This window comes from Somniosus microcephalus, unplaced genomic scaffold, assembly GCF_052327205.1.
Source record: "Somniosus microcephalus isolate GS21.2 unplaced genomic scaffold, FLI_Smic_1.0 unresolved_chr6, whole genome shotgun sequence".
NCBI lineage: Eukaryota > Metazoa > Chordata > Chondrichthyes > Squaliformes > Somniosidae > Somniosus > Somniosus microcephalus.
In genome coordinates, this window is record NW_028225184.1 from 32,461,254 (window position 1) to 32,481,921 (window position 20,668).

The 20,668-nt window shown below is 42.5% G+C and overlaps 1 protein-coding gene and 1 long non-coding RNA gene across 2 annotated transcripts; both read right to left on the reverse strand.

Moving 5' to 3' along the window:
• Positions 1-686: 686 nt before the first annotated feature.
• On the reverse strand, positions 687-5,244 carry LOC147087175 (uncharacterized). Its single transcript, XR_015075599.1, has 2 exons — positions 3,269-5,244; positions 687-2,212 (listed from the first exon to the last, which is right to left on the reverse strand). It is a non-coding gene; the product is annotated as an uncharacterized LOC147087175 (long non-coding RNA).
• Positions 5,245-7,012: 1,768 nt separating this feature from the next.
• LOC147087176 (Fc receptor-like protein 5) lies at positions 7,013-19,554 on the reverse strand. Its single transcript, XM_085978080.1, has 6 exons — positions 19,437-19,554; positions 17,708-18,040; positions 15,417-15,710; positions 13,213-13,506; positions 8,773-9,069; positions 7,013-7,173 (listed from the first exon to the last, which is right to left on the reverse strand). The coding sequence occupies exons 1-6, from the start codon at positions 19,552-19,554 to the stop codon at positions 7,013-7,015; spliced, it is 1,497 nt and encodes a 498-aa protein (XP_085834206.1).
• Positions 19,555-20,668: the final 1,114 nt, after the last annotated feature.

A 20,668-nucleotide genomic window follows, 5' to 3' on the forward strand; every position in this document is an offset into this window, starting at 1 on the left:
CTCTTTTACTTCTTTTGTCGATCGCAGTCCTGCCTTCGATCGATTTTATTTTCTTTCCAATTTTGAAAAATGGTTCCGACCCGAAACGTCAACTCAAATTTCTCTCCACGGATGTTGCCTGAACTGCTGAGTTTTTCCAGCATTTTCTGTTGTTATGAGGTGGAGATGATCTGATTTAGTGATGTTGGTTGAGAGACAAACATTGTCCAGAACACAGGGGAGAACTCCCCTGCGCATTATCGAATAGTGCCATTGGATACTTTATGTCTACTTGAGAAAGTAAGCGGGGACTCGGTTTAACGTCTCAGCCATTTTTATCTCCTTATCGGAGCAAGGATATACATGCCTTAGGAGTGGTGCAACGAAGGTTCAATAGATTCATTCCTGAGATCAGGAGGAATAACTTCATTCAGAGGGTTATGAATCATTGGAATTCTCTACCCCAGAGGGCTGTGGATGCTGATTCGTTGAGCATATTCAAGGCTGAGACAGATTGATTTTTGCACTCTAGGTGAGCCAAGGAATATATATCTTCTCAGATACCTCGATCTCAATTTTTTTCTGCTTACCTTCCTGTGAAACACCTTGGACCGTTTAAGGAAAGGATATAAATGCAAGTTGTTTTTATTGGACTTTCCAACCTCATGGGACCTTGTAGTAAATAAACAAACGCCACTACTGTGTAATTAGACTTCTGCGAAATTGTAATGCCTTTATTCAGATACTGAACGCATGACATTGCTGTACGCTCAAATGCATATGCTATTATAAAGCTATTAAATCATCTTCCATGCCATTAACAGTTATAATTATTTCCTGCAACAAAGCATCACCCGGGCAGAGCGCAGAGAGGAAACTCTGGCAGGGCAGAGGGGAGTCGCACAGTTTTAACATAATAAACCCCGTTTTTGTCAGTGAAAGGAAAGTCAATCCCATTCCTCAAGGTGCGCGCGATACTCTGCGCCAGATTTAACATTCGGCGCTCTGCTATGGTGAAACTTAGCACCCAGGCAGTAAAAGCAAAAACATATTTTACACCAAATTATTTAGAGCAGAATTGACTTCCTGGAGGAAACTCCAGCAGTAGCGGAGAGGGCAAAGATGTTCATGAAGTTTCCTGATCTATTCTAATTTCCCCAAAGTGAGGTCCGTTCTGTAATGTGCAAGCTTAGTAAGAAGTTTTACTTTACTAAAACACCGCTTCTACCCTCCTGCTGCAAGGTGGTGCCGAGAGTATTGGCGAAATTGATAGCCCCCAATCCGGCGGTTAATCGATTATTCAAATTCATGACTGGGGGCCAAGTTTGCATTTTGTGCCCGGCTACACAGAAACAGCGATTCAGTCACAATTATCTCAAGGAACATGGCAAAAAGGATGGAATTTAAACTTGAGTTGTACAAATCCTTGGTCAGACCCGGTCTGGAATACTGCGGCCATTTCTGGGCATCGCTCTTCAGGAAGGAACTATTGGCCTTGGAAGGGGTGCAGCGCAGATTCACCAGAATGTTACCGGAGCTTAGAGAGTTACATTCTGAGGATAGGTTGCATTGACTTGGATTGTTTTCCCTTGAGTACAGGAGATTATTGTGTAAATTAATCAAGGTTCTTAAAATGTTTACACTATCTGATAGGTTGGCTATAGGTAATCTATTTCTTCTGGTAATGAAATCTATAACAAGGTAATTATAAAATTAGAGGTAGGCCGCTCAGAAGCAAATTCAGGAAGCACATCTTCACGCGAAGTTTTGTAGAAATTTAGAAGTTTACCCGCAGAAAGGCTCTGTGCTGGGGGACAATAGGAGATTTCGAGAGAGGGATTGAAAAGTTTTGTTAGGTCAGCGTATCAAATGATTAGGCACAAACCGGGTAAACCGAGTTGAGCTTCGGACCAACCATGATCTCATTCCATAGCGAAGGCTCGAGGGGCTGAATGGCCGGCTCCTGGTTACCATGTTCTAAAATGTTTGTTTAAATTACGCACAAAGTAAACTAATAACCTGGAGTGGGGTCAGACATTTCTCACAGATTACATTTCTATAGATGGCTTCTTGCAAACACAAAGTCTCGCTGAATAATATTTTAATGGGTGAAATGCTGATGACCATGGCATTGTCCGGTACTGTTGAGATGGATGTGCCTGGTCTTCTCGAGTTTCACTGCTGCATAGAGGACGGAGTCCTCACCGAGGTTTTGGACGGTGTCTCGCTGACTCTGAAAGGAATGGTGCAAATGGTCAGAAATGCAATCGAACAACTACACTCTGGTAACAGTTCAGCTAAATTCTATCAGCTGATGCTCCAAGGCAGAAGCCGAAAAATGTCAAAAGCAGCGTTGTTGGAGTGAGCAGTATTAAACGGGGAATATTGCACTGCTCTAAAGGGTATTAACTGTCTGCTAACGGTTACATTTGCAGATGAAGGTTTCACCTCAGGTAATGCTGTTTGTTTAAAACAAGAAGGGACTCTCGAGCAGCAGCAGGGCAACAGGACATGATGGAAACAGAGAGCGGGAGGAATTTTCTACTTGATCAGAGGTGCTGAAGGGACGATAAGGGTTCGGCCACCGATCACTTTGACATCGATGGAAAGGGACATCAGTAAGGTGTAAAATGGGCGGCTGAATCCAGATCACTGTTTTAGGCCCACTCTAAGCCAAAAGTTCCAGCGCCTATCTCTGACAGCATTGGAAAATGAAGGGACAACTTAACTTTCCAGGTGGGATACTAGGATGTTGTGTGTAAGACGTGGAAAGCGCATGTTGGTTCAGTGGGTGAAATAGAAAATGGTCTTGTTTATGTCAAAATGCTCTGCATATTCCAGACATTAACCAATTGTTAAACTGTAAATGCTGTACACTGCCTAGATTCGCTTGTACAGGAGTGTGTTTGCAGCTGCATTCGTGGTAATTGAACTCTGTAATTTCCCTTCAGTTCCTATAGCGGGCCCAAATCTACACCTCACCCCTCAAATATTATTGTTCTATTGCAAATACATTTGTTCAATCCGCTTAGAAAAATAGAGATCCGTTCATTATTCTGCATTGGACATCATTCTGTCGCCGTTTAAAGACATATTGAAGTGTGATCAAAAACATTTTTGTCCTCGTGTATATTAATTACTGGACAAGGCAATTGTGATATTTCAAAAGAAGAAGAACTCTGTTGGAGAAGGCAACAAATATTTGGACACATCGTTCCAGGAGATGGAATGAGCGAGATAAAAGTCCACATCAATGGAAAAATAAAATCCCAGTGCATTTTTAACTTACAGCGTTTACTCTCGGCAATGTTTGCAGGTTAAGAACAGCATCTAAACAAAATAAAACACAATAACAAATGGATTGATGTTTAAATACTTAGAGCATTTCCCTCTTTTATTAAAGAGTTTTATTCCTATGGAGGTTTTGTTTAGCATCATATGGATGGGACACCATCTCCACACTCAATAGTGGGAACTAGCTGGCCATTGACAACTACCAATGGGTATTTGACTATCCACTAGGAAGTGAATGCACCTCCTATGCTGAGCTTCCCTTCTCAATTCCTCGGTTTCTCCAGGAAGTGGATGGGTTGGCTGAGGTTTCTCTCGACATGGGCAGTAGATTTTCACTGTATGACTTGATGTTTCTCGGATTATCGCTGATGCAGCGATAGCTTGCCTAATCTAGAGTTGTCCTGTGATCTCAATGAGTGCTAAACTCTCGATTGTTGAATATTAATGCATTTTTATCCATGATAATAACTTTAGCTATTTGAATAAGGAAACACTTGATTCCGAAATATTTACATCATACAGGCATGTTGCTACCTCTCTACAAAATCTTACTTGCTGTTGTAAAAATGTTGTCATCCTTTTTGTTCAATCTTTTCTCATTATAATAACCTATGTGATCCTTTATTCTGGAAACTTTATATGTACATTTCTCACACTGTTGTTACACCATCTAACCACGGGTGGCACTACAACGCATTAAACGTTACTGGAGAAGAAGTTCGATGCTCCTCCTAACCCAATGTGTTAGCTTCACATCTTTGAAAGGGTTTTGCTATTTAACATTAAATAACAATAAAACGTGAAGTATTGTACAAAAGGGAAAAACGGCCAACATTGGAATTTAATTACATCTGTGTACCCCGGTCCAGTAATCCACTACCCTACAAGAGCAAAAAGTGGAAGGAGCGCACGTCAACCCATGCAGCCCACCAACCCACCCCTTCAACCACCGTCTGCCCCACCTTTGACAGAGCGTGTAGTCACCTGAGAACTAATTTTTAGTGTGGAAGCAAGTCATCCTCGGTTCCGACTGACACCCTAAGAAGATGACCCTGCAATGCTGCACTTGAAGACTCTACTTAGCCCGGACTCCACATGCCTATTGCACTGCGAATTCGATGAGCAATACCATACAAATCTTTTGTGCTCTTTATAAATCGCACTTCCGATTGTAATTAGTTGCTTCACATTGCTCATGATAAATTCCTCTGCTTGATTCACTTGTAGAATCAAAATCTGCGACAGGAATTTGGCATACTGTAATTACATCTATCCACCAGTGGTGGCGTGGTGCAGCTTCACAGCATGTTTGCAAAAACCTGTGATGCTATTACCGACTCAACTTGCTTCAGCAATTGCCATCTATTACACTACTGTACTGTAAATATATAAATATTTAAAACAATGCATGATCAGATTTCCTATTAGAAACAAATTAGCACAGTGGGTCGGAATAAAAAAGGGGTTTGTTTTACATCTATGTGCCGGGTCCAGCGACCTGTTTCCGACTATCCTCTCTGCATCTGTTGACTACACTCCCTCATCACTCCCTGTCTGAAAAATCACTTTCATTGAATGATGAAAATATATATTCAGAGTTTATTTTGATTCTTGGTCAGATTCACTAAATGATTCAGAATGATTGACAGTTTATGTGATTCACAGTTGGCTTGCTAATACAATAAAATGTCTACAAACGGTTACTAGAAATGTAACAATAATATTGTGTTCATTCCTTTTCGTTAACTGCAAGAAAAGCTAAATGCAAAGGAGAATTTTGGATGTACGAATACAAAACTGAACTTCCATGTCAGGGTCTCACTGCTTTGGTCACCAGGAGGCGCTGTGTTCCTTAAAACAACATATATCGTCAATTAATCATTTTATTTTCGATGTCACAGATCATTAAATTCTTGATACAGGTATTGATTGGATTTCAGACATGGATCCCATGTTATATGTAGAAGTATCTCTCTGCCCATGTCCTGGAACATGTGTTTATCCAACTGTTCCCAGGCCAGGTTATTCCTTGTTACCCTGGAACTAATGATTAGTTTGACGTCTAAGGTGATTAATGAGGACCTATCTCCTGCTCTCACCATGTGAAGCGGCACCATTACATAGTTTGTGAATATTTCCTCCCGTTGGACAATCTTTTTGGCGAGCAGAATTTCCATTGGGCTAAAAATAAGAATTTGATGAAATCATCACAAACCGATTCGCGATATCGATTCAGTGAGCACAAAGAGGGATTTCATCTCTCATTGAGCTGTCGTTAATATGGGATCCCCAGATGAGAAAGGCTATAGTTTAATGAGATAATGAACAAAAACACATTTAATGGGATGCAGTGCAGATGCAAACAAAATTACTGAAGTAAGTGAAAACTGCCTGGATTAGTGTTTGAATATGGTTGAGTTTGTGTGATTGTGTGTGTGTTTGAGTGTGTGTGATTGTGTGTGTGTTTGAGTGTGTGTGTGTTTTATTATGATTGTGTGTTTGAGTGTGTGTATGTGTGTTTTAATATGTGTGTGCTTGAGTTTGAGTGTATGCTTTATTATGAGCGTGTATCTGTGTCTTTCACTGAACGTATGAGAAAATATATGTGTTCTTGTGTGTGAATGTGTGTGATTATGTATACCAGTCTGTGTATATATATACATATTTGTGAGTGTATGTATGTATATACGTCTAATTGCGTGTTGGAATGTGTGCGTGAGTGTGAGTGGGGGAGTTTCTTTCTAATATGAAAAGGAAGTGAAGTATACAGGGTACAATTATTCCTGAACATCTGCATCTGAGTTTTATCTTGGCCAGGTGTGGTTGTAATTGACAATTCAACAGTCAATGATCTCACCTCATTTCTCTGCTGCTTCTCCACTTCCCTGAGAAGAAAATGTAAGTGTTAGAAATCTGAGCCAAATAATGGTTTACAAAATAGGAATAAGAGTAGAGTCAATGAGCTGAAAAGGTCTTTTGGACACAGAAACCTGTGCCTCAGCACCATAGCTGTCCCGACACAACCAACCAATGTTTTATGAAGGAACCCGAAGGGGGTACTTTTAAATAAACCCACCGGTGGGAAACGGTCGAATTCAGGCAGGATTTCCATTGTACACAGCGCCCATCTCCCGCTCCGCCAAACTATAATTTCATTCCATGCTGTGTTGCAGATTTTCCTCCTCCATACTCATGTACTACCCTAACCACCTCCACAAAATCACCTCTCAGCCGTCTCCTTCCAGACTAAGAATACCGAGTTTTTCGATTCATTCGTTACAATGTGACACTGTGGGTTGGAATTCCACTTGACTGGTAAAGGAAAATGGGCGGTATCGCTCACTCTGCATGTTCTACACCCCACAGGACATTCAGTTCCATACATGGGGAATACTACAGGTGGCAAATGCGATATCATCCATCTTGCACGATCAAGTAAGACACATTTGTACCCCAGCAATGCAGTTGCTCAAAATTAGCAGTAGCGTTGAGCCGCCCATTCTACGTTAAAATCTATATTCTATTGAAATCAATGATACTAAATATCGGATGGAGCAAATAACAGGCGGCTATTTAAAATACACCCGTTATGTGCTTCCACCAAAGACGCATTTCTACCCAGGACCCTTTCTGCTTCGACCCTCGCTATTTCGCCTGTCAGTCTACGATTTCCAAATATTTACAGTCCGAGCTTATGGGTGAAGTGGGAGATGGTTGGAGGAGGTTGTCAGTACTGTGTTCATGGAGAGGCGGCAGTAAGCATGGTCTGCATGTCTGTAATGAACGGATAATGCATGTTGATTAACCCACCTTTCTTCCAGAAGCACACACCCAACAGAAAAAAGATGAGAATCAGACCCACAGCAGAGCCAACACCAGCCTCCAGCGCAAAGGATTTATCTAAGTGAGGTAAAGGGACACAGCGTAACCAAGTTAAACAAAAGTTTCTACAAAAAATAGATAATCTGCAGCTTAACAGAAGCCACAGATAGGCAGTGGATCCGGAGTGAATTCCAAAGCAGAAAAAATACATAAGAAATTAAAAGGTTGATATAATATCATAGAATTGCACAGAAAAGAATGAGCCCATTTGGCCCATCGTGCCTGTGAAAGAGCTATACAAATAGTATCACACCTCTGCTCATTCCCCACAGCCCTGCATTTTGTTCTCACTTTCAAGTATATATCCGATTCCCTTTGGAATGTTATATTTAATCTGCTTCCACCTCACTTTCAGGCAGTGCATTCCAGATTACAACAACTCGCTTGTTTATTTAATAATTTTATCTCACCTCTGTGTTTTGCCAGTGATCTTTAATCTGCGCCCTGTGGTTATCGACCCTACTGCCAGTAGAATCAGTTTCTCCTTATCTGCTCTAGCGTAAACCCTCATAATTTTGAACCATTCTATTACATCTCCCCTTAACATTCTCTGCTCTAAGGAGAACGACCTCAGATTCCCTTGTCTCTTCACATAAAATGGCATAGCATTTCCAACACTCGCGATACTTAATGTTAGCGGTGCCTTGGATTTTCACTGTTTCGAAAACGTGCCTCAGATGTTCAAAGTCGTTCTCTCCTCCTCTGTTTTTTATAATAAATGACCCGCATTAAATCAGCGCTGCAATATCAGCGAATCAGTAATAAAGTCGGCGGGGGTTTGGCATGCAGTTGACGTCACAATGCATTGGGAGAACATGACGCAGCACGAAGCTGATTCTCATTGTTCGATTGATTAGTTGCCTCGTTCATTCTTTGATTCTTTCATTGGATATTAACCGTGTTCTGGGACAAAGCGACTGTTCCCAGCTGGCGGCAAAAATATAACAGATTGCACGTAAATTAGTCAGTTTCATTCTGTAAGTTTCATTCTGGTCATTGGGTCAAAACTGCGCATGCGAGGAGAGAATGAGTTGAGCTAATTTTTTAGGTGCGGACCTTTGTCACAACATCCTGCTCTCTCCACAGACGCCGACTGACCTGTTGTATATTTCAAACAGCAGATTGTTTGTTTTGCTTATTGCTTACCAGGTTAAAATGACCTTTTGTTAAAGTCGGTAACGTGAATATTTTTTTTTTCTCAGCTTCCCTAGGGTTAATCTTGCACTATTATAGAATCGATGAGGAACTACAGGAGAAAGCGAGTGAATCAAACTTTTAATCGGAGTTGGAGAAGTAAAACCATCCAATGGTTAGCGATTTAGTTCTGCCATCAGTCACGCAGTAAGTAGCAAACACTTAATGGAATAAGAGTCAAGGGGTATTCGAGCACTGGCATAAAAGTGGGCAATGTCACATCGCCCACCTGTTCAGTCCTGTATGACGGGGTGTAAAGTGGGCAGCCTATGAGTCAACATCCAATAAGAATTTTAACATATTGATGTCATTTACATGCCAGTTTTAATCCTTAAACAGAACAACTGATGCAGACTAACTATGATGCAAGCACCCCTTGTGCTGGGGTTCGATAAATACAGTGACTCTGTGAATCTCACTCACCTCCTACAGTTACATGTACAGGGTCACTCAGAGCCGATGTTAGCCGCCTTCCGCTCACATCCGCTTTGTACAGGCAGGTGTAACTTCCTCCATCGGAATGACCTATATTCCTGATGGTGAAGGTGAGAGAATTACACCCTGCAGCAGCATGCTGGACATCCGAGTGATTCGTTTCTCCATGTCTGTATAAGTAAAATGTGATGCCAGGAAGCTCCCGTGGGCTTGTACAGTTAAAGGTGACTTCTCCACCCTTCACAAGAACATTGGAATCCATTGATATATTTGGTTTGGGTAGACCTGTAATTCGAAAGGAACAAGTAGTGATCATCGATTCAAAATGCAATATAGACTTATTCTTGAGAACCAAAATATGAATGAGCTGGGCTTCTGTACACAGGGGATAACTGAAACGTTTGGAGAAGACAAGACAGTCGAAAATATAGTGAGCAGTGAGGATGATATCAACACACATCAAGGGGACATGATTCTGCTATTCCCATTTACACTTCCTCTAGACCCAGCTTTTGTTTCTTTACTGGTCCCATACCATCTCCTTTTGCATTGTACAATCAGACCTACTGTAATTTAATCTTTCCTGCCTTCCAACCTAACACAGACCTTCCCATTTGATCTTTCCTCCCTTCCCCATTTCACTGCCTCTGCATTTGCTTAAAATGTTTTATAACTCTAAGTTTTCCAGTTCTGAGGAAAGATCATCGATGTGAAACGTTAACACTGTTTCTCTCTCTACAGAGGCTGCCTGGCCTGCTGAGTATTTACAGCATGTTCTGTTTTTATTTCAGGATTACATAGAGAGACTGGTGAAATTGAGAGAAACATGGCAGATGAAATCTAATGCAGATAAGTGTGAAGTGACACAATTTCGTAGAAAGAATTAAGAGGGAATGTTTAAACGAAATTGTACAATTTCAAACGTGGTGCAGGAACAGAGGGACCTGGGGTGCACATGCACAAGTCTTTGAATGTGGCGGGATAAGCTGAGGTTACATTTAAAGAAAAGCTGTATCAAACAGAGGCTTAGACTACAAAGTCAAAGAAGATATGCTAAAGCTGTAGGAATCACTGGTTAGACGCCATGTAGGAATACTGTGTCCCAGAATAGGGCACTACACTTTAGGAAGGATGTCAATGCCTTACAGATGGTGTAGAGGAGATTTACCAGAATGGTTCCAGGGAAGAGGGATTTCAGTTATATTGAGAGACTGGAGAAGCTGTGATTGACTCGTCAGAGCAGAGAAGGTTGAGTAGAGATTTAATAGAGGTGATCAAAATCATGAAGCGTTTAGATAGATTAAATAAGGAGAACGTTTTTCCAGTGACAGCAAGGTAGGTAACCAGGGGACGCAGGTCTGATTGTACAAATCAAACTTCCTCTCCACCTTCTCTGCTCTAAGGAGAACTACCCCAGCTTCTCTACTCTATCCACGTAACTGAGGTCCGTCCTCCCTGGAATCGTCCTCGTAAATCTTCTCTGCCCTTCTCTAATGCCTTCCAACCCTTCCTAGAGTGCGGTGCCCAGAATTAGACCCAATGCTCCAGTTGAGGCCGAACAAGTGTTTTATAAATGTTTATTATGACATCCTTGCTTTTGTACTTTATGCTGCTATTTAAGAAGTTCAGGATCCCGTATGCTTGTATAACCGTTTTGTCAACCTGCCCTGCCACCTTCAACAATGTGTGCACAAATACCTACAGGTTTCTCTGGTTACACATACACTTTAGCGTTGCAGCTTTCAGTTTTTATTGTCTCTCCTCGTTCTTCGTACCAAATATATCATGTCACACTCTTCCACGTTGATATATTTCGTATTGTTACTGCATCTGTGGTAAATGAATGTAAAGAACAACAGAAATGGATTTCTGCATGTTCTTGTGCCATGAAAGGCTGGTAACTCAATAACGATTGTGACGTGTTTAATTGAAATGTTCGTATCGGCAATTGAGATTCGACAAAAAGGGAACTGATGGTTTCAAAAAGAAAATAAATCAGTTGGGGATCTTGTTCCAAAATCTGGGCTTATCGCTGAAATTACCATCTTTGATACCAGGAGAAGATATTTTCCTTTGAAATTCACATTTCTGCTAACTTAGTCGAGCCATAACCTGAATAAAAAGAGTGAACAACTCCCATAAACTGTGTGGATTTACATTTCACATCAGGCAGTGCAGAGTTGCTCGGCTGTAGGATGTGGGCTTCGCTGGAAAGGCTGGCATTTAGTGCCCGAACCCAGTAGCCCTTGAGAAGATGATGGTCAGTCTTCTTCTTTAACCCATTTATGCTCCCACAATGCTGTTCGGTATGGACTTCCAAGATTTTGAGCGAGCGACGATGAAGGAACGCCAAATATATTTCCAAGTCAGGATGGTGTGTGACTTGGAGGTAGAACTAGGAGATTATGCTGTTCAGATGCTACGACTGCCATCGTCCTTTTTTATGATGGAAGTCGAGGGATTTCGAGGTGCAGACGAAATCCATTGAGTGATATGAAACCTTAAATGTACTTAAGTTAAAATATTTTGCGTATCAGGATGTTTTTGTAAATCTCATTCCGCTGTTTCGGTTATCTGACTGAGAATCTGTAATCTGACAAGGCCACCCACACTGGCGGTGCCTCGTGAGGTGACCATACATTCAGTGGAGTTAAAACTTTGGCAGGAAGAAGCCATTTGACGTTAAACATTCCACTGTGGTAGTTCCAGACATTTAGTGAGTAAAATTGGAAATCAGGGTCAGATTTTGCGTGATTTTAAGAGATAGCCGGCCGCCCCCTGTCAGAATGTGTTGTCTTCACATCGCTAAATATCCAATCTCTCAGCTCCATCAAACAGCATTCCCTCAGTACTCAGTCACAGGGACAATGGTAAACTAGCACGATATTAGATTCCATTTAAGTCAATGGAGGGTATAATTGGGCGGAGAGTAAAATGGAAGGTCGATCCCTATCCGCCTCTTTTCCACCTGGAGGATGTGGTTAAAGTTACCCTACAAGTGTCGCCATGGACTGTGAGCTCATGTTTTTCGTCGGGATTGAATGCACAACATTCAGACGCAATGGAGTATAAATTCGTCTTGTACAGTAGCCTAAAGCAGGCGATAGCTCAACATCAGCACGTTTTACACATCGCCGGATTTCCATTTCAATTGCCTGCAATGGAATCAGAAATCTGTCGGGTGTGAATCGGGCGGCTGTTTCGCTTTCGCCTGTTCTACGCTAATTCCCGTGAGGAATGTCACAGTATCTCCAGTAATGCCCTTTGCGGTGAGCAGGTGCACAGCGAGTGATTGCAGGGCATGTTACATGAATCCTGTCAAGAGTTGAGGAATCAGATTAAAACCTAGCCCCACTATGTATGAAAGGAGGGAGAGAGGAAACGAGGAACTACAGGCCAGTTAGCCTGACGTCAGTAGTAGGGAAATAGTTCGAATCTGTTATTGAGGAAATGGTAATAGGTCACTCAGAAAATACAAATAGCATTGACAGAGTCAACACGGATTTATGAAAGTGAAATCATGTATGACAAATCTGGTGGAGTTTTTTGAAGTTGTAAATGGCAGAATTGATAAGGGGGAATCAGTGGAGGTGGTGTATTTGAATTTTCAGAAGGCATTCGATAAGGTGCCAAACACGAGGTTACTAAACAGAATTAGGGCTCATGGGATTGGGGATAATATATTTGCATGTATTGAGGATTGGTTAACGGACAGAAAACAGAGAGTTGCAATAAAAGATTCATTTTCGGGTTGGCAGGCTGTAACAAGTGGGGTTATGTAAGGATCTTTGCTTGGGCCTCAGCTTTTCACAATCTACATCAATGATTTGGATTAGGGGACCAATTGTAATATATTCAAGTTTGCTGATGATACAGAGCTGGTGCAACTTAAGGTGTGAGGAGAATGCAAGAAGGCTTCCAGGTGATATAGACAGGCAAGATGAGTGGGCAGGGACAGGGCAAATGGAACAGAATGTGGAGAAGTGTGAGTCTAGATCCAAGGTCCACAGTCTCAGGTTAAGGTTTCGGCCAATTAGGAATGAGATGAGGAGACATTTTTACACTGACTGGATGATAAATCTTTGGAATTCAGTACCCCATAGGGCTGTGAAGGCTCAGTCGTTGAGTATATTCAAGACAGAGGTAGATAGATTTTTGAATATTAAGGGAATCAAGGGATATGTGGATAGTGCAGGACAGTGGAGATGCTGTAGAATATTGCGAATGATCCTACTGAATGGCAGATCAAGCTTGAAGGGCCAAATGGCCTTTCCTGCTCCTGTGTCTTATATCCTTATGTTCTTAAAACCAATTCTGTTTTATTCCTCTCTCCAAATATTAATTCAGTTACAGTGATAGAAGCATGATTTTATAAACATACCAAGAGTGCTGGAAAAATACTAAAATCCTCTGCTCCCTGTCACTCACCTGCTACAGTGACCATCACAGACTCACTGCGCTGAGTTTCTAACCACCTTCCATTGACGAAGGTCCTATATTTGCACTGGTACCGCCCTCCTTGGTCAGTACTGTTAACCGGGATTGTTAAAATGTTGTCCTTTCTGACCATTTGATCAGATTGCAGGTATTGATTATCTTTGTATAAGTAGAACGATTTGTCTCGATAATCTCCGGTCACATTGCAGGTAATGGTGACCGCCTCTCCTACTACATACACCCCACTCGGTTGATCAAGTGATATCATTGGTGTAGTTAGCGGATCTGTGGTAAAATAAATATAAAGTACAATTAGAAATGGATCTGCGGATTTCCACGTGCAGTGCAAGGTTGGGAACTCATTGATGATTGTGCGCTGTTGAAGCACAGTTTCCCATCGGATACAGAGATTCCGCAATAGGGGAGTTCGGGAATTGATTATAAAAAAAGATTGACTTGCAATTCTCTAGCGCCATTCATAACCATGGGACGTCCCAAAGCAGTTTACAGCCAATTTAGTAATCTTGAAGTGTATTCGCTGTTGTTATGTGGGAAATCAAATGGTGGTGCCAAAGAACCAAAATCCGCTCAAGTTCTCGGTCCAAAGTCCGGTTTCAGGCCAGAGATTTTACTCGGGGATGCGAGCGGAACAAGGAAATGGTTGCTTTGAAATGCCCAGTGCTGTTACTTTAGCAAGGTGAAGATGAGATCAGAGAGAGTGAAAGTCTTCATTATTCCCATAGCAGCGACTGGTACCACTGCAAGTATAATACCCCCGCCAACAGAAGGCAGTGAGCAACCAATCTAAGCGAGGCTTTGAGTGTCACACTTTTGAAATAATTTAGCCGTTTTTGCGAGCACACAATTATTTTTATATATACCATTGTGGTTGTCGCTGGCATGTCCAGCAACTACTGTCAATCCCTAGTTTCCCCTCCAGAAGGTGTGGGTGGCCTTCTAATTGAACCTTAGTGAGGCCGGTGTGGTCAAAGTGCACAACAATGTAATGAATTGTAAGGGTTGGACGTACCAACGATGAAGGAACAGCAATATATGTCCAAGTCAGGATGGTGTGTGACTTGGAGGGGAACTTTGAGGCGGTGATGTTCCCATGTACCTGCTGCCCTTGTCCTTCTAGGAGGAATAGAACGCTGGTTTGGGAGGAGCAGCCGCAGAAGCCTTGGTGACTTGCTGCAGTGCATATTGTAGATGGGAAACACTGCAGCGACTTTGCGCCGGTGGTGGACAGAGTGAATGTTTAATGTGCTGCATGATTTGCCAATCAAGTGAGCTGCGTTGTCTTGGATTGTGTCACGCTTCCTGATTTGCAGCTGCTCTCACCCAGAGATGTGGAGAGTATTCAATCACACTCTGGAGTTGTGCAAGGAGATGGTGGAAAGGCTTTGTGGAGTCAGGAGGTGAGACACTCGCCGCAGAATTCCCTGCCTCAGACCTGCTCTAGTAGCCACTGTGTTTATTTGAAGGTGAATTTGGAGTGGATGTTGTTCCCATGCACCTGCTGCCCTTGTCCTTCTGGCTGGTGGAGATCCCGTGTAAGTGAAATGCTGACGAAATGCAATGAAGAGAGAGATATGGAAACCCACAAAGTAATTCGATTAAAATATCACACATAATAGGATCATTTTGAAAGTCTTGGCACGCAGATTCTGTTCTCGGACAGAGAAACCTGTAATCTGTTATGGCCAGCCCATCTGGAAAGCTTCTTGAGCTGACACTACACTCAGTGGAGTTAAATCCCACACGCTGTACTTTCATTGTGGCAATAAAATTTAAAGTTTAAACATGAAGTGGGACATTTTTTTGGAGGCGGATCCTTGAACATAGTGTTTATGATTCGATTTTATACACATAATTAAATGGAAAGCTTTATCAGGCAGGGCTGAAAACGGGCGGCCGAATCGCTAGCGCCCGTTTTGAGCTACCGCCCGTGACGAATTTCATCGCCTTATCTCCAGTAATGCCTTTTGTCGGTAATGGATTCACATCAATTGAACACAGGTCCAGAATGACATGAATCCTTTCGAGAATTGATCAATAGGTTCAAAACCCATTCGGTTTCTTCCTCTATCCTAATATTAAAACATTCATGTTGTTCCAATGATTAAAGCATGATTTTATAAAAATTCCAAGAGCTTGATAAAATCATACAAAATCCATTGATCCCTGTCACTCACCTGCTACAGTGACCGTCACAGACTCGCTACGATGAGATTCTAACCGTCTTCCCTTGACAGAGGTTTTATAGTGGCACTGGTACCGCCCTCCCTGGCCTTTACTGGTAACTGGGATTTTTCCAATGATGTCCTTTCTGATATTTTGATAGGATTGCAGATATTGATTATCTTTGTAAAAGTAGAACAATTTATCTCGATAATCTTCAGTCAAGGTGCAGGAAATGGTGACCGTCTCTCCTACTACATACACCCCACTCGGTTGATCAAGAGTTATCACTGGTGTTGTTAGCGGAGCTGTGGTGAAATAAACAGAAAGTACAATTAGAAATGCATCTGGGGATTTTCATGTAAAGCGCAAGGTTGGGATCTCAATGATGATATATATCCAAGTCAGGCTGATTTATGACTTGGAGGTGAACTTGGAGGTGGTGGTGTTCCCATGCGCCTCCTGCACTTATCCTTCTAGATGGGAGAGGTTGCAGGTTTGGGAGGTGCTGCCGAAGAAGTCTTGGTGACTTGCTGCAGTGCAACTTGTAGATGGTAAACACTGCAGCCACTTTGTGCCGGTGGTGGATAGAGTGACTGTTTAAAGTGCTGCATAATTTGCCAATCAAGTGACCTGCTTTGTCTTGGATTGTGTCACGCTTCCTGAGTTGCAGCTGCTCTCATCCAGAGATGTGGAGAGTATTCAATCCCACTCTTGACTTGTGCAAAGAGATGGTGGAAAGGCTTTGTGGAGTCAGGAGGTGAGACACTCGCCACAGAATTCCCTGCCTCCGACCAGCTCTAGTAGTCACAGTGTTTATGTGGAGGTGAATTTGGAGCGGATGTTGCTCCCATGAGTCTGCTGCCCTTGTCGTTCTGGCTGGTGAAGGTCCCGTGGAATTGAAATACTATCGAAATGCAATGCAGGGAGAGAGATGGAAACCCACGAGATAATTAGATTAAAATATCGTGCATATCAAGATCTTATTGAAAATCTCAGCACGCAGATTCTCCTGTAAGCTTGCAGAGCTTCTTGAGATGACAGTACACTCAGTGGGGTTAAATCCCTGGCGCCGTGCTGTCATTGTGGCACTAATCGTTGATTGTTCGAACCTCTAGTGATAAACATTTTCTTAGGCGGATCCTTGAATCAGGCGGCCGCAATTTGATTTTGTACACATAATTAAATGGAAAACATAATCAGGCGGGTCATAAAATGAGCAGCAAATCGCTATCGCCCATGTAATGCTACCGCAGGCCATATGTTTCATTCTCCTATATTGTCATTATGTGAGAGACAAGCAGTGATATCCGATTGTATTACAGTGAAAAAATTGATTCTTACCCATTACCGTTACCTCCACGGTATCACTTCGGTCTGAGGTTATCTGCCGCTCTGACATTGTTCCCTTATACACACAGGAGTAATCTTCTGACCCAGTCCCCATGCTGTCCGTGATGTCAAAGATGATCGCGGATTCCCATGAATTGGCTTTGACCATTTTGATTGGATTATTTTGCCCTCCTCTGTACAAATAGAACATGCTCCCTGAATATGGAGATCGGGCTCTACAGGTAACTCTGACCATCTCCCCTCTCACAAATATTTGATCCAGAAGGTTAAGTGATATTAATGGTTTGTGAGGATGAGCTGTGAGGATAACAAGCAATCAATATCCCGCTGGGCGTGAACGGTTCTGCAATCCGCTTTTCACCCCAGACTATTATACTCTCCTTGAAGTCAAATGAAAGTAATTTCCGAAAGGTTGTGACCCAATCAGCCGACCCGATTTTACGTTGTACTGAAGTAAATTAATGGTAAAATCGGGCGGAGTGTAAATCGTGAAACCGGCCCGAAACAAGCTCTTTCCCGCTTGGTGGATTTGCTCACAATTGCCCACCATGAGCTGTAAGCTGTGAGCTGGATATAGCCAGGACAATGTAAATGACCACCGGCCAGTTTTCTGCTGAGCGAGTAGGTTTAATATCACACACAATGGAATCGGATAGCGTAAAAACGTGCAGCCGATTCACTTTCGTCTTTTTTGCTCCTCCACCCGAGACAAATTTCAGGTGCAATATCTCAGTATTGCTGTTAATAACAGTAGATGCACAGCGGTGTATTCAGGGCCATTGTTACACGGATCCTGTCAAGCTTTGAGCAATGAGATCAAAGGCCATTCGCTTTTATTCCTTTCTCCTAACGTTAAACATTTCATTTTGGTATTGTGAATAACACATGGATTTTTGAAAATACCAAGCATGTTGCATAGACATATTAATAAACTCTGCCCCCTGTTACTCACCTACTATTGTCAGCGTAATAGCCTCACTCAGCGGGGAAAATAATTGCCTTCCATTGAAGGAGATTCCATATTGGCATTGGTACCGCCCTCTTTGGTTACGCTGTGTAATCAGGAATGTTGCAATGTTGCCCTTTGTTACGATTGGGCTGGAGGACAGCATTGGGCCATCTCTGTCAAAGTAGAAGGCTTTATTGCGATAATCTCCGGTCACAGTGCAGGTAATGGTGACCCTCTCTCCTACTACATACACCCGACTCGGTTGTTCAAGAGACATCACTGGCTTTGTTAGCGGATCTGAGGTAAAATTAACGGAAAGCACAATTAGAAATAGATCTGCGGTTGTTCATGTCATTTGTTCACTCAAAAGTGATTGTGCTACGTTGGAGGGAAGTCCTTTCATTGGGGACTGAGATTCCACAAAAGTGGAGTTCGGGACCTGATTAAAAGCAAGAGAAAACTTGCATTTATATAGCACCTTTCAGGAACTCAGCAACTCCTAAATCGCTTCACAGACAATGTAATACTTTGGAGCTCAAGTCACAGCTGAAATGTAGGAAATCAAATGGCAGAGTCAAAGAAAATAAATCAGCTTCGATTCTCTTTCCAAAGTCAGATATTAGGCCAGAAAATTTACTCTGGAATACAGGCGGAACAAGGAAAATGCTTAATTGGGCATCGCTATTTCTGCTAATTTAGCGAAGATGAACATGTGGTAAGATTACTGAACCTCCACGTTAACTCTGCGGATTCGCATTTCAAATAATGGAGTTATTTCGGTGGTCCCAAAATATTTTTGAATCATTCCAGATGAGGCCGCTGATGGTAAGGCCGTCATTTGTTCCCTATATCAAGTTGGCCTTGAGAAGATGGGGGTGGGTATTCTTCTTGATCCGACGCAATCTGTGTGGGGAAGGTGCTCACACAGTGCTCCCGCAGGGAGTTGCACGGTTTAATGCAATGAAAAATGAAGGAATTACAATATATTTCCAAGTCAGGATGGTCTGAGAGTGGGAGGGGTGCCTCGTGGTGATGGTGTTCCCATACACCTGAAGCTCTTGTCTTCTGGTTGGTGGAGGTCGCTGGTTTGGGATTGTGTAATTGTCCTCCGGAGGTCTATTACTGTCCTCCTCATTGCTCACTATATTTCCGAGTTTCCTCTCGTCTGCCAACTTTGAGACTTATGATCTGTATAACCAAGTCCAGGTCATTACTATGCTTCAAAAATGTATTCCCTCTTGAATGTTGCTATTGAATATGTCTCCAGCACCCTTCCAGGCTTGGCATTCCAGATCACAACATCTCGCCGTGTAACACAGTGCTCTTTAGTTCCTCTCTGGATCTTTTGCCAATGATCTTAAATCTGTGCCTTTGGTTCAGTTTCTATTTTATTTACTCTGTCGATAACCCTTATAATTTTGAACATCTCTATTGAGCCGCCGCTTATTCTTTTCAGCTTTAAGGTACAAAACCATCTCATCTAGTCTCTCCAGATAAATAAAAAACTTACCAGTTGTGATATTGCAAAAATGCTGCCCGTCTCACTCACCTGTTACTGTTACTCACACCGAGGCACTAAGTGAGGACCAGGTCCATTGCTCGTTTGCAAGGTATCCATACTTGCACTGGTAATCTCCTTGCTGATATCTGCTCCTTGACGCAATGTAAGACACTCTGCTGGTAGTGGGAAATGGAAGTTTGCCCCCATCTTTATAAAAGGTATAATCGCTACCTGGGGAATTTATGTCGCCATTGCAGGTAATTGTGATGTTCTCTCCGGGTAAATACACGCCAGATTCTTCATTCAGGGTAATTTCAGGTTTCAGCTGAAGTTCTACGGTAAAAATCATGCTAAACATTTATAAAGCATTGACTTGCTGGCAGCTGGAGTATAGTGTAGTGTTCTGGGCACCAAACTTTAAGACCGATGTCAAGGACTTGTATAGTGTAAAGTGAAGGTTTACCAGGATGATCCGGGTGTGAGGGACTTCAGTTACGTGGAGAGATTGCAGAATCTGCGATTGTGCAGAGAATGTTAAGGGAGAACCATATTGGTGTATTCTAAATTAAGAGGGGTAAGTTTGAGCAAATAGGGAGAATCTGTATCCTCTGGAAACTGGGTCCATAAATAGAGCTCAGTGGCTTAAAATAATTGAGAAAGGAACAAGAAGGGACCGGCGGAGAATTTCTTCACTCAGATGATTTTAAGATTGGTAAAGCAATAAGTGAAAAGGTGCTGGATACAGATTCCACCGGAACACTCATGATTCAATTGGACATGTATTGAAGGGTGCTAATGTCCAGCTTTAATTTAAAACCTGGGGTGTGGGACACAATTGTACAGCTCTTTCACACAGCTTTCACAGACATGATGGGTGCAGTGGACTACTTCTGTTCCTGAGAGACGGTATTATGCTATGAATTTATGCTCTACCGAAATAGAAAGGGATTGATGTTAGTGACCTGCTTTTGTGATGGCGTTGTTCGCCGACAGAAGGCGCTAATGCACGTTTCAGGGCATCTAAAGTTGCAAGCAAATGGTGGGATAACACATCGAAGCGAGTGGAGAAACATCTTAGAATTCTCCATCTTTGTGAAGTGCGAGTGTTTATCACTCTCTCGTCTCTGAGTCAGATGATTGTGGGTTCGAGCCCCATTCCAAACACTGGAGCTCATAATCTGGGCCGACACGCCCACTGCAATACTGAGGGAGTGATGCACTGTGGAGATACCAAACCTTGGATGAAACCTTAAACCGAGGTCCTTACCTTCCTCACAGGTGAATGGTAAATATTCCCTGGCACTTTCTGAAGAGCAGGGAGGTACTTGTGCTCTCTTGTGTCAAGGGAGCAGGAGGTGGTGTTCGTGCTCAGAACGAGTTCAGAAAGGGCATATGGGGAGATGGGAGATAATAGGAAATAAAATGCAATTCAAGTTCAGGGCAGGGTGAGCGGGATAAGGGGA